This window comes from Tenrec ecaudatus, chromosome 8 (genome assembly GCF_050624435.1).
Source record: "Tenrec ecaudatus isolate mTenEca1 chromosome 8, mTenEca1.hap1, whole genome shotgun sequence".
NCBI classification, from domain to species: domain Eukaryota; kingdom Metazoa; phylum Chordata; class Mammalia; order Afrosoricida; family Tenrecidae; genus Tenrec; species Tenrec ecaudatus.
In genome coordinates this window covers 140,784,976-140,799,432 of record NC_134537.1, presented here as the reverse complement: position 1 = coordinate 140,799,432, position 14,457 = coordinate 140,784,976, and the positions used below count along the sequence as shown (strand labels likewise).

The 14,457-nt window shown below is 53.6% G+C and overlaps 1 protein-coding gene across 1 annotated transcript; it reads right to left on the bottom strand.

Moving 5' to 3' along the window:
• Positions 1 to 10,824: 10,824 nt before the first annotated feature.
• Positions 10,825 to 13,072, bottom strand: EGR4 (early growth response 4). The gene is made up of 2 exons (XM_075555797.1): positions 12,925 to 13,072; positions 10,825 to 12,551 (listed from the first exon to the last, which is right to left on the bottom strand). The coding sequence occupies exons 1-2, from the start codon at positions 13,055 to 13,057 to the stop codon at positions 11,230 to 11,232; spliced, it is 1,455 nt and encodes a 484-aa protein (XP_075411912.1). The 5' UTR covers positions 13,058 to 13,072; the 3' UTR covers positions 10,825 to 11,229.
• Positions 13,073 to 14,457: the final 1,385 nt, after the last annotated feature.

Here is a 14,457-nt window from a genome sequence, read left to right as displayed (position 1 = left end):
CCAATAAAATGATTTTTTTAAGTTGTGGAATAGAGACATTTATAACAGGAGTAGAAAAAAAAAAGAATCCCTGCTGAGGCTGCTTATATACAATCAAAGACCTCAGTGGGATTTGGGTCATAGTTTGGTGGGAAATCCCAGTACCTGGTCTTGTGACGTATTTAGTGCTTCTGTTCTACTTGCTAGTGTGTTAGGTAGTGCCTGGAGCCTTACACACTTGCAAGGAGGCATCCAAGGCACAACCATTGGTTTCTTTTCACCTGGAGCAAGAAGGGGCATCAGGACAGGTGAAGGATGTGGACTGTGTGGCTAATTGTCTCCATGAACAACTGCTTCCTTTCCTGGAGACCAGAAGAACTGGAGAGTGCCTGGCTATCATTACTGAACTGATAAGTCATCTTTATCAAAAGGGGGGAAATGCAAAACAGAATTTCACAATGTCATGGACTCGAGTCCCAGAGGGTGAATGAACCCCTAAAATGATTGCCCTGAGATAATATGTGAACCTCAAACTAAAACTATCCAAAGAAGTTATATAAATAAAAAAACCCCACAGTGAATAGTTTAACTTAACTAGTGTCTTAGTTATCTAGCGTGGTTGTAGCTGAAACGCCACAAGTGGATAGCATTAACAAGACAATGCTGTGGAAGGCGGCATGGCTGCTATCTCGTGTGAGGAAACTGACTTTGAGTGGCCAATCACTTGTCCAGGGCCAGTAAGTGACCACAGTGGGTTGTTGCTTTGGTGGTTCCTAATGAACTATGTCTCTTGCCCATGTGGTCCCCGCCCCATTGATTCAGGGCCTTGTCATGTGACTTGCTCTGGCCAATGGGACATCAGCAAGGTTGATTCAGGCGGTGGCCTGAGAAGCGGTTATACATGGGACTTATCATTTTAGATCCCCTGTTGACATCCAGCTGCCAGATGATAAGAAACTTAGGCTAGATACCATGATTAGATGTCATGTACAGAGAGATCCTGGAGGGAGGATGAGAGGCCATCTCTTGATGTTTCTCTCCGGGCACTCTCCCAGCTGAATGTAGCTGTGTGACAGACGCCAAGTTAAGACCAGCAGAGTCCACAGCCATGGCCTGATCCAACTCACTGATGGAGAGAAATAATGTGCCATTGTTCTGTGAACCCCCTAAGTTCTGGGGTGGTTTATTTGGCACCAATGAGTAACTGGAGAAGTGGAACGCTAGGCTTGGAAGACGACCTGTCTTTCCAAATCCATGCTCCGAGTCCCAGCACAGTGCTCCTTGTGGTTGGGAGTAGATGTCACACCAAACCCAAGCCAAACCAAACCTGTTGCCATCAAGTTGAATCTGACTCAAGTGGCCCTAGAGAACAGAGTCCAGCTGCCCCCACGGTTTCCAAGGCTTCCATCTCTAAGGAAGGGAGCCCTCCTGGTAGCACAGTAACTTAGGGGTTGGGAAAGGTTCAAACCCGCAGTTGTGCGAGGGAGAAAGATGGGACTCTGCCCCCATAAAGATGACTAGGGTTTCCCAGTCTCTGAAACCCTACAGAGCAATTTGCCGTGTCCTATAAGGTCCCCACGAGTCAGAATTGATTTGATGGCAGTGGGTTTTTGTTTTTTAGTGTTTAAGGAAGCCGACTACATCTTTCTCCAAAAAATGGCTGGTGGCTTTGAACTACAGACCTTCCAGTTAGCAACCGATCTCCTAAATCCAGATAGGAGTGTATGGATATCACTGCTCAGGAGCTCCCCTTTTCTGTTCAATGCAGATCGGGCAAAATGATGAAGTTATCAGTTTGTTTCTTATGGGTCTCCATCATGTCCTCCCCACTCCCGCTCCTCACTTCCCATAATGCGCCTGGCATCTTTTCTCCCTCCCACTGGGCCTTCAGGGCCTCCCAGGTCTCTCCCATCTTGCTCTATGTGGGTTTCTATATAAAACCCACATGCTGGGAGGGACGCAGAGAAGGTAAGAATGTCAGAGAGCAGGGAGGAAGGTTTGAATGGTAATAGATGGATTTCCCAGTCATAGAAATGAAGCTCTAAGCTCAGTGCTTTCAGGAAGTATCTGCAGGCAGGTGGGGGAGGTATTCTAAGGGAGGGGAGGCAGCGGCAAGTGTCCCTGGATAATAGCTTGTTTTCCCTCCCCCCACCCACTCAGAGAGGCTGGGCTGAGTTCAGCTCTGTTCTCCCTTCCTGGGCTCAGCTTGGAAAAAGAGATTTCCTTGGACTCCAATACCATAATACTCCCATTCTACCCCTGTGGTGGGGAATAAAGAATAACACACACACACCCTCTAAAGCCCGCCCGCCCGGCCCCCACCCACTCCAGGAAGCTGGGCCCCAACGTGCACCTCCCACACTGGTCACTCCAGCCTAGTGAAGACCCACAGAGGCAATTCCTCCCGTCCTCTGTTTCTTGGAAGGCAACACTGCCTTTTCTCTTCTCAGCTTCCCCCACCTCGCCTGCAAACATGCACGCGACTCCCAAGGTCACACACACACACAGGCTCCGGCACCTGGATCTCACACCCAGCAAACCATCTGGGCCCCTGGCTGCAGCGTGGGCCTGAGGATCTAGCAGGCCCCGCTCACAGGCAGCGCCACACACTCACATGCAGAGCAATGCAGTGGGGCGCACTCACAGCCAGAGCTACCGTCTGCACAGGCACCCCGAGTGTCTGCACAGATAGCAGGCACTCTGATGTCAGGAGACAAACACGCGTGCACACACATGCACACCTCCAGACTACCACACGTGCACACCAGCACGCACGGGCGCCCAAACCCTCCCACCTCGGATGCCCGCACAGGTGCTCCGCCAGGCCTCAATCAGTCGCTGCTCCGGCCCCCGCCCCCACCCCACACAGAGGCAGGTGGGGAGGACAGCGGTTTGAGGGCGCTTCCTCTGCCCTCTCCCTCGGGTCCAGTACGCCGAAATCCAGCATCCCGTAGGGGATCTGGAGCCCGCCCCCGTCCCCTCGCCAGGCTCTGGGAGACCCAGGTGAGAGGGGGAAGGGAAACCCGCTCTCAAATCCGCTTGATTTCAATTCCTGAAATTAACCCCTTCCCTGCCTCTGGCCTGGCCTGCTCAGAATCCCCTGGTAGGGCGGCCCCACGGGCCTCGGGAGGGCGGGGTAGGGAGAAGCCAGGGAAGGAAGAGGCAGCGGCTCGGGGTGCTCCCCGCCCCCAATTTCTTGGAGCAGTCCAGCAACGCTCCGCGATTCGCCCTTACCTCCTCTACCCCGCAGCGAGGCCAGGCCCCGCCGCCCCGAGTGAGGGTACAGAGGCGGCCCTCGGGTGCCCGGTCCAGACGCAGGGCCGCCTCCGGGCCTCGGATCCCGTCCCCCTCCGTAGCCTTGGGTGGCCGCCGCGGCTTGGGCCCCCCGCCTCCCTCTCGGGGCGGGGGCGGCCGAGCCTCCCAGCCAGTCGCAGCGGGAGGGGCGCACAATCCGGGTGGGGGAAGGATGGAGAAGGAGGAGGGGGCGCAAGGCTGAAGGAAAGGAAGGGATGGGGGAGGGAGGCTACGAGGAGGTGGGGCGGAGCCAGCCCCTCCTCCGGGGCGGGCTCTGTTCGGAGCTGGGGCTGGGTTGATGCAGCCGTGAGCAGCTGCGCCGGGACCCCACGTTTTTGGATGGAGGTGGCTTTGATGGGGGTGGGGCTTTGATGGGGTCCGGCGCAGGGGAGGGGGGAGTAGCGGCGACTGCTAGCGTGGTGCCCCTCCCAGGGCCCCTGTCTGCCTGGCTCCCGGCACCTCCCAGTGCACTCTCCCCGCCGGGGCACGTCCAGCAGTGGCCTGTGCTGCCCACCTTTAGGGACTGTCGCCAAATCCAGTACTCTCTGTATGCCTTAACCCTCTTACGCTCGCTTGGGCCTGCTCCTACTCGGGGCAAAAACCGAGATGGGAGGTTCTGCTGGTGAGGAAGGAGGCAGGCGCGCTGCCCTACTCCTCGGGCGTGCCCCACGGTCCCTAAGCGGCCTCGTGGGCACGGGCGGCACGCCTAGGTCGTACTCTGGGTAACCTCGGGTTGAACACGTGGTCTTTGTGGAGACAAATCCCTTCTGGACGTCCCAAGGGCACGGAGGAGCTGGGGGCCCCTGCCCTTTTAGGGCGCCACCTAGGAGCACACGTCCCCATCCTAAGTCTCACCCTGTCCTAGAGGAGGAGGAGGAGGAAGGGGCGGTGGCTTCTACAGCCCTGGTCCCAACTCCCCATCTGTACCTCCAGCTGGGTGGTCCGGCAGAAGCTGGGGCTCCGAGGTTGGATCCACTGGAACGCTTATCCAGATGGGAAGGCTAGAACAATCTGGCTACCCTGGGCTTGGGGGAGGTTCCCAGGCTGCAGGTGCCTGAGAATCAGAGAGGGCTGGCCCCGCCCCAGCCCCCATCCCACCACACTCCTCCACCAAGAACTGTGCTGAGCTGAACTTTGGATGAGAAAACAGAAGAAGGCATCTCAGGTTAGGTGTAGTGCTTTCGCAAAGGCGCAGAGACAGGCTTGAGCAAGGTTGTGCACCCAGACGCTGTGGGGTGGTCTGGCTCCATCAGTGTAGGGCTCTAAGGTAGCCAGCATTCTGCAATGATTCTGAGGGATTTCCCTTTTTCTGAAGGCAGGATCGGGAAGGATCATGTGTAGATTTGTTGTCAGATTGCATGCTTTTTGGAGCAGAGACGAATTTTATAAGGACTGAGGCCCCACAAAGAGCCTTGGTGGCACAGTGGGTTATGCATGGGGCTGTGAACCACAGGTCAGCAGTTCAAACCCACAAGCTGCCCCTTGGGAGAAAGGTGAGGCTGTTTCCTTACAGATGTACAGTCTCTGAAAGCCACAGGGCAGTTCTACTCTGTCCTACCCACTATGAGTTGAAATTGGCTCCGTGGCATTTAGTTTGGAGGTTTTTTGGGGGGGAACGGCAAAAATTGTTAACCAGGTCAAACTCCTCTTTGACCTCTTAAGCATCTTGTCTGCCTTCCAGTCCAATCCAGGAAATCTCGAGTTGAGTGAACGAGGAGCCACTGGCTCTTATTAACCAAGTGGTAACCAGCAAGCGAATCAATTCTATGTCTGTTGTTTCATCCTATGAAGACCTGTCATTTGGGTTGTCATGGAGCTGATTCTGCTTCATAGGGGTCTCAATTCAAGGCTGCAACCTGTTGAAAGTCGGGCACCAGGCCTGTCTTCTGAGGCTCCTCTGGTTGGATTCAAATAGCCAACATTCTGGTCAGTTGTGGTTGCTTAACTATAAGCCTATTATGTAGATTCTATCATCATCCCCACTTTACACACTAGGAAGCCAAAGTTCAGAGTTCAACAAATGGCACACGCAGGACTTGAACTTAAGTTGCCAAAGTCAGTGGGGTTCGTTCCCCCTTTGCCATAATAAAGACCACTGAGCCTCTCTTTCTAAAAGGAAGACTCACTATATCCACCAACTTTTGCAGACAGCCAAAAATAACCTATATAGGAGTGTCTTGGCAGTGGCTTTGTTGTGATATTTTTCTGCCTTCACTCTGAGCTTCCTGAGAATGTGGGTACACCATTTTGGGCACACTAGGGTCTGAACTGATTTGACGGAAACAGATTTGCTTTTTGACTTGTGTCTGAATTTCATACATGTGTGCATGTAATCATGTGTTTAGATGTGCATCTGTTTTGATCTGCATATGCATGGTGTGTGTACAAGTGCACACGTGTTTTTGAGTACCTGTCTTAGTGTGTGTATGAATGCATGCAAATATATGTGTGCATATGCATGAATGTATGTGCATGTATTAATGTGAGTGCATTTATGTATGTGTGTATGCCTGCATCCATGTGTTCACACGTGTGTGTGTCAGTTATATACATGTGTATGTGTCCACGCATGTGCGCATGTGCACCCATGCTTCATTTCACAAACAGCAGTTCCTGCTTGGTTGTTATGGGAACCACAGTTCTAAAAATGTTAAACTGAATCCCACTCCATGTGGGCCAGAGAAACCAAAAGAGACAGAGAGGGATGTACAACACACACCTGGGGTCCTAGAGTCAAAGCAAGAATCGTGGGTTCAGAGAAACTGGACACAGGCCCACACTCATCAGAACTGTGGGCCCACTCAGGAATGCCACGGCGCAGATCAGGGCCTCCATCCTGCTGCTTCTCACCTCTCTTTCCTGATCCTTCCTCCTCCCTTTTCTCATTTTTACTAGCCTCCTGCTCCACAGCTCTCCTCCTTTTCCCTCCTTGTAGGCCTTTAGTCTTTTTTTTGTTTTTTGTTTGGTCTGGAAAACCAATCAACACAATATTGAAACACTTCTGCAAGCATATGGGGCAGTGAGCTTGGTGCTATCAGACCATGTGGATCCAGCCTGGTCTCTGGCCCTGAAGATGCACGCTCAGGTGATAGATGGCATGAAGCTGAGGATGAAGAGCAGAGAGCATGAAGAGATGAGGGAAGGATTGGAAGATGGGACTGGGTCAGAGAAAGAGGGCTTTAACTGAAAGGGTCCGGAGCCCTGGAAAACACTTGTTGCAAGCCAAGAGGTTGGTGGTTTGAACCCATTCAGAAAGACCTGGTGACTGCTCTTCCTAAAATTACAGTCCAGGGAACCTAGGGGCAGTTCTACTCCATCCATGGGGTCCGTCCCTCTGAATCAAAATGGGCTGGATGGCACCCAGCATCAGCAAAGGAAAGGGTGAGAAGTGTGGGTTTGTGGGAAGGTAGGAGTCGAGGCCAGCTTGGGATAGAGCATTCATAGTTGACGACGGTTGTGTTGGGGCGTTTCCACTGTGCAGAAGGGGAAGAAGTAGAGGCCGAAGGGTCACAGGAAACGGCTTTGGTGTGGCAAAAAACGGGCGGACTGTTCACTACAGATGAACGAGTCAGCACAAGTAGGCCTTGCTTACTGGTTCCTCTAACCCTGCCAGGGATCAAAATGTTGAAAAGAGGCTTTGACTCTGTAGGCAGACACTGAAGGGCTGGAAGACAGACAGATGTCGGCCACACCTAGAAGCAGGATCTTTGATGTGGTGAAAATGCGACATCGTCTATTACACATTAGTAAGCACAAGTAAGCCTGTGCTTACCTTGCTCATTGGTAATCCACCCCTGGAGAGCAGTTTAGACTAGTGCAGGCTTATCTCAAACAGGTCATGGAGGCTGGAGTGAAGGAAGAAGAGAGGGCAGGAATTGGTCGAACGCTCCCTCAGGTCTCACTACATCAATATTTTTACTACTCTCTGCAGTGAGCCCATATTACTGATGTGTGTCTGTCAACTTACTCGGGGAACTGAGAAGAACAAAGTTGGGAGCTGCTGGCTCAGCACAGAGTAAGCAATCAATAAATATTGAGGAATTAGCGGGCATACGGATATGCATGTGTCTGGGAATGACGGAAGAGTCACGCTTAAGGCCCCTCACAGCCTCTCACTTGTGTCCCTAAGAAAAGCCCCAAACATCTTAGATGTGGCTCCTTCCCCATGCAATAGGGGCTTGGATAGATAGTCTCACATGCTCCTTCCAACTACAATGTTGTTACATAATTCTAGGCAATTGTCATAACCAACGTGTGTGTGTTCAGCGGGGTATGGCTTAGACCAAGATTTGGGGGAAAGCTGAGGGAAGATAAATATGGGAACTGTTCTAATAAAAGACTCAATGTCTCCTGGCTTTAGTTTTCAGCAATATTGTGGCCTAGATAACCCCCAAACCCTCCTGTTAGAGAATTCCTGGAACGCTTCATGAAATATATCAGACTTCTCCTGAAATGCTTATCTAAGCTTGCAGGAGAGTAAGGAAAATCCACATGGGCCAAAATCAAGGAAGTAAAATCAAGAAATGTAAGCATCAGATATATTCTGTGATCAACCCAGGAAGGTTTGGAGAGAAGCCTATTTCTTGTTTGTCTTGACCTGGACCCTGGTTAGAGTAGGAAGCATCTCCTCTGAGAGAAGGTATTGAGTCCTTGGGTTTTGGAGTTTGAAGTGCCATCACCTACATGGTACGGAAACACCAAGACAGAACATCAGTATAAAGACTGGTCTGCAACTGATGGCACCCTGGTATACCTTGGGGCAAACACAAAACAGCTCTGGAGAAAGACATCCAGCCTCTGGAAACATCTAGAAACATACCCCAAGCTACACCGAGTTATTGCCCAGGGAACTCTCCAATGAACATGAGCTCATAAACTAAAAATTACAATGCACGAAATGTAACAATGTGCCACGAATGAGAGCAGATAAAACCCTGAAGAGCTGCAGTAAGATCCCATGGATTTAGGTGGCAACTGGAGGGAGGAGTCAAGTCAACTGGAGGGAGGAGTCAAGTCAACTGGAGGGAGGAGTCAAAGTCAACTGGAGGGAGGAGTCAAAGTCAACTGGAGGGAGGAGAACTATTGAGAGCCAAGCAAGTGTGGTGGTAGCCCTTAGCAGAAACTGGGTATATGCAAAGATGGTTTGATTTTAGATAGAATTTTATTTGAAATAAGGGAGCCCTTAGAGTGTTCATCTGCTAGCCAAAAGGTTGGGGATTCAAGTCTATGAGCCACTTGTGTATAGTAGAGAAATTTTGCAGCCTGCTTCCATAAAGATTTACAGCTTTGGAAACACTATGGGGTAGCTCTACTCTGTCCTACAGCATCATGGCAGTGGGCTTACCACCGAGTAGTTTACAAGAGACAAATAACCATGTGAAAGCACTTAGCATCTAGAGAGAGAAATGGAACAAAACAAGGGTGGAATTCTCTGACTCGATCATTTTGCATTTGGTCAACTTAATTGCAGTCCCAGGTGATAGAAATGGTAAATATACTTGGTGACTAACCAAAACATTGGTGGTTTGAGGCCACCCAGAGGCACCTAAGATGAAAGACTTGGCAGTCTACTTCCAAAACACCAGCCAATGAGACCCTCTGGAACACAGTCCTACCATTGGAATCACATTGAGTCAGAACTGACTCAATGGCAGTTGGTTTGTCTTTTTAAATGGAACTGCACGGGTTAAGGGCAAGTGTATCTGAGAGTGAAGTGATGAGGAAACCAGAGGATCTGAAAAGAAGGGCACTCCCCCCAAAAAAAACAAACAAGCCCTCACCCACCCTTAGCAGAAAGAAGAGCTGGGGTGAATGGCAGTCTTTTCATGCTCCAAGGTCTGTCCCAGGCAACCAGAGACAAAAGTATCCCAGGATAAGGAGCCCAGGGACTAATGGAGGGACAAGCTTCACCTGCTCCCACCATCCCCCTCACAGTATTGTGCTTTCCTCTCCATCCCTAACCCCCAAGGTCAGTCATGAAGGCATCACATTGAAGGAGAGCTTAGGAAAAGGCATCCTGGCTCCTGAATGTGAATGACTGGGCTTCTGCCTCCCAGAGAAGATCTTTGTAGGAACAGTAACTAAGGTGACTGTGAGTCTCTTGACAACCACCCACGCCTCTCTGGGCTTGTTGTCATTGCCAATCAACTAGACTCAGGTGTAATGAACTGAGTGCTCTGACCCTTTGGGCCCTGCCAGCCTGGATCCACTGACACACAGACAGTACTGCAGCAGCGACACTGAATATTCTGTGTGGTAGAAGACAGTACTACTCCAGTGGGATGCTGCTGCTGCTGTCACTGTCACAGTCACCACCTGGGGCTCTATTTGTCAAACCTGCTTCTCAACTGGTAGGAAACTAAGAACCGCTAGTGGTGCAGGGGGTTGAATGTTAGGTTGCTAATGGAAAGGTTGGCAGTTTGAACCCCTCAACCACTCCACAGGAGAAAGATGAGGCATGAAAGATGCTCCCATTAAGATTTACAGTTCTGGAAACCCTACGGAATTTGATCCCGCCCTGTCTCTCTGAGTTGTAATTGACATGACACAACGGTGAGTTTAGTAATAAGTCATCCAAACGTTTGTTAAGCTCAGGTGCCTCCATTCAGGGGTAGGGAAAAGAACATTGGCCTTGGGGCCAAGCAGATCCCTGGGTGTTTCACCCAGCAAGCTGTCTAATCACTGCGTTTTGCTACTGCATCTTGGAAAGGGGATGTATGCTGCCCCACTGCTCCAGGTGGTGAGGGCTGTTCCTGTGTGCCGTCAGGCTGACTCTGACTCAGCGATGCTGCATCATGGGGTAGAACTCCATGGGGTTTCGTAGGCTGAGATGCAGATTGTCCGGCCTTTTCTCCAGAGAGTGGCTAGTGGATTCAATCACTGACCTTTCAGTTCGCAGTGGAGTGCTTAACCACTGTGTCACCAGGGCTCCTTTGTGAAGACTAAGGAGGATAATAGATGCATGAGGTTTGATACCTACCCCTCTCAACCAAATTCCAGAAACACCCCTTCAGTTGGCTGTGATTAAATTGCATGGACCGTTAGCCATAGGCACTACATATAATGAGAGAACATATCTGTAAGCTTCTATATGTAATGTCCTCAGCCCACAGAGACAAACTAAAGTTTGGCTTCATAAGGATATTGATAATAATGAAAACTTTAAAAATGATTAAAAAGAGGTGTTCAACTTACATCAGAATCCACTTATGCCCGAGTCTTCCCAGTGAATCTCCTTGGGTGTGCACAGTGTCTGACAGTAGGTGTGCGATGTGTCTGATTTATTGTATTCCCCCTCAACTCAGAGCCTGGACTGCACGCGCACAGGGAAGTCCCTTTTCTTTCTGCATATACTCCTGTCCCTCCGGGGTGGTGTTGGGAGGAACCGGTCAGGAGCTTACATGACAGATTCAGTAAGCTTTTAGCACAATAATTTTAATTGCAAAAATAAACAGTTTTGTCAACTGCTTGAGAGGAGCATCTGCTTTACAAAAAACTAACAACAAAAAAGAAGCCCCGAAGCAATAAACGTTACATCCAAAGGCTGCTGGAAATGACACTGCTGTATAAAGTCCTGCGCGAGACCGGCTCGGCGCGGCCCCAGCCTGTCTCCGGGGGCACAGGAAGGGCGTGGGGGTGGGTGCCAGGTACAAAGAAGAAAAAAAAAGACTGTCATGAGTCCCAAGGAAGTGGATTCTCAGTGGCTGGCCTCAGAAGACTTCCCAAGCGTGGCTGCCGGCACTCGCAGGCCGAGGGAACTGTCCACGGAGCTGGTGCTGAACGGGACGTTTGCGGCGGGTGCTTCACAGAAACTGAAGGTGGGACCCGAGGCTCGCCCAGAAGCGCACAAGAGAAACACGTGGGGAGGGAAGTGATGGCGTATGGGGACGGAGCGGGGCGGGGGTCTTCTCGTGCACGTCAGACGGCGGCGCCCCAACCTAGGAACTCATCTCTCGCTCACAGGGCGGCGAAGGAGAGACCCAATGAGTAAAAGCCGAGGCCCTTGAGCCGCTCCTCGGCACGCGCCTTCTGCTTGAGATGCACCTTGCTGTGCCGTTTCTTCTCGTCGCTGCGCGCGAAGCGGCGGCCACACACGTCGCAGGCGAAGGGCTTCTCGCCAGTGTGGGTGCGCACGTGCGTGGTGAGGTGGTCGCTGCGGCTGAAGTTGCGGAGGCAGATGCGGCACTGAAAGGGCTTGTGGCCCGTATGGATGCGCAGGTGGCGGTTGAGCTCGTCGGAGCGAGCGAAGCTGCGCACACAGCTCTCCACCGGGCAGGCAAAGGCTTTGGCGTGCGGCCGCGGACAGAAGCAGCGAGCGCTGCACTTGCCTCCCCGGCGCCCCTTGCGTCGCGGCTTGGCAGGGGAGAATGGGGCGGGTGGTGGCCCCTGAGGCGCAACCACACCACTGCCCCCTGGGATGTCCGCCACTAGAGGTTTCGGTAAGTCAGCCGAAGCGCTGCGCAGACCCAGCGGGGACAGTTGAGGCTGCGTACTGGCCAGAAACTCTCCGCCGTCGCCATTCCCCCCACCATCCCCACTCGGAGGGCTCAGGAGCCCTGGGAGGCCATCGGTCCCCTCTCCTAGGTCACCAGGGGCTAGAGAGAAAATGTCGTAGGCCTCCGCGGAATAGAGTCTGTTGGCCGGCCCGGTAGGCAGCTCCGCGGGACAGCTAATGGACAGCAGGTCTTCAATCTTGGTCCCCACCGCGGGGAAGTGGGGCTCAGGGGAGGACTGGTAGCCCCTCTGTAACCCGCAGCTCCCTGGGGCCCCGGTAGAGAGCAGTTCCCAGGACGCATAGGGGCCAATGAAGGCCGAGGCGACGTCGAGGGCTGGAGAGGCCGGAGGCGCTCGAAGTCCCGGCTTGACGTCGGGCGGGGAGGGCTGCGGTTCATACAGGCACTGCGAGGGGGCGCCCGCGGCGGGCGAAGCCTCCCAAAACGCCTCTGGGAAGGCAGCAGCGCCCAGATCTGGGGAGTAGAGGTCGGGCAGCCCGGGCAGCAACGCGTCTGAGCCCGTGGGGAAGGGGGCGTCCAGAGCGGACCTGGATGCCACCGTCTCGGGGCCGGAGAAGGGTGTCAGGCCGAGGATGCCTGACATGAGGTTGAAGAGCGCCTCTGGGTCGTGCGGGTGTTCGGGCACCGCCTGGATGAAAAAGCTCCCGCTGTAGCTGAGGCCGGGAGGGGGCGTGGGCGCAGGGCCCTCCGGGCAGCAGGAGTCGGCCGCTAAGTTGTCCCCGGCGGTGCCGCAGCTGCTCAAAGCCCAGCTCAAGAAGTCGCCTGCTGGGGACAGAGCAGGAGTCAACCCCCGGCGCCTCCCAGAGCGCGCCTCCGAGCCGGCAGCTCCGGCCCACGAAGCTCTGGGTGCGCACGCACACAGGGGGCCTTTTTTGCACACCGGTCCAGCCAGGGGCCACCAGACGCTCCAAGGTGCACATTCAAGCATGCACACGCAAAACACACGTGCACAGGCAACGGGGCGCCCGGGTGCGTGCACAGGTGCCTGCGGAGGCGCTGGCAGCCCCACGGGGAGGGGAATGGGGGTGCTCACTCCAAGTCCCCACATCTCCTGCGGTCGCTACCTCCGCAGCTTTGCGCCCCACTCCCTGCCCTCTCTCAGCCGCATGGCACTGAGTTCCCAAGCCCTGACCCTTACCTCCTGGGTAGCCGTTGGTCACTGGAGCGTCCCTGGCAGGCAGCCGGGGTTCGGTGCTGAGGTCCCCGCAACAGCCCTCGGTGGACTTGACCAGGAGCGCGTCGGGGCTAGAAAACTCGCTGAGGTGGAGCATGGCGCGGCGGCGGCGGTGGCGGCGGTGGCCTCGCCCGCTGGGTTTGGGGGCGCGCGGGTGGAAGGGAGGCCAGTGGCCGGGGCGCCCCGCGACGCGCAGAACCAGACGCCCGAGCCCTGGACTGCAGGCGCGCGCCTTTGGGGAATGGGTCTGCAGACCACTGCGTCTTCTCTCGCCGGGACCGGCCTGGGGCGGCGGCGTCTCGCCTCTCCAAAGCGCAGCCAGGCTCCCTCACCCCGCGGCCCCCCCACTTATATAGCAGCGTCGGCTCTGGCTCTGGGCTTCCGACTCCCCGGGCCACTGCCATTTCGGGAGGCCCCAGCCCCGCCGCCGTGACGTAAATGCCCAAACATGGACACAGGATGTGTGCCGGGGACTCCCGAAAAGGAAAGCTCGGGCTGTGACGTCACCGTCGCCACCGCCGCCGGGCTGGCGCCGCTGCGTGCGCGCGCGCTCCCGAACGTGGAACCCGTGCGCGGCGGGGCCGCGGACGCGCCCTCCTGGGGAAGGGGCCTGCATTCCCGGGTGGCCGACGGAGGCCGGGTGCCCACTGTCCGCTTGGGAACAGAGGCCTAGGGGCGAAGAGAGGAAATTTCTTGGGCCTTGGGATTCTCTAGTTTGGGGTTCGAATCTGTCTCCCCTTCATTTCCCTTAGCGCCGGTTTCCTCGCCTGTAAAATAGAGATATTCCACCAGGCTTGTAAATTTGCTACGGAACGTAGCCAGGGCGCACAGTAAACGCCGGAGATCACTGGCATCATTTGTTCATTTTTTACGCTCACTCCTGTGCGTTTATACTTTTTATCAACAGCTTGCTTTTTCTAGTTAACACTAAGAAAAACAATTATTACGTAAACGGGAAAGTACAGTGACACTTGTCATGGAGAGGGGCAGGGCCACCAGTGCAGAAGGTATATTGGAAATTGAAAAGTGAAAGTCGCTCTTTGCCTCAATCCTTGACATAGCTATATTTAGTTTCCTTGAGTATGCATTCTTTCAAAAAATATATATATCCCTACTATTCAGCAATATGAATATTTTTCACTTAAAATAACTAAGAGACTGCTCACTGTCAGAGCACATGAAGCCTCATCCTCTTTTAGGCCTATGTTATTAAAGCACTCCGTAAGTAGTCCTGGTAGTGCAATGGGCTAAGCATTAGGCTGCAAACAGAAAGGTCAGAGGTTCAAATCCACCAGCTGCTCCACCACAGAAAGAGGAGCTTGTCTGCTTCCTGGAAGGATTTACTGGCATGGAAACCCCAAGGAGCAGTTCCATTCTGTCCTGTAGGGTCCCTGTGAGTTGGAACCTCTACCATGGCATGGGTGGAGCACGATCTAGTTCATTTGGCTCCTTCCAGTGATCCTGTCTGTAGTCTGCCCCCTTGTGCTTTCACCATTT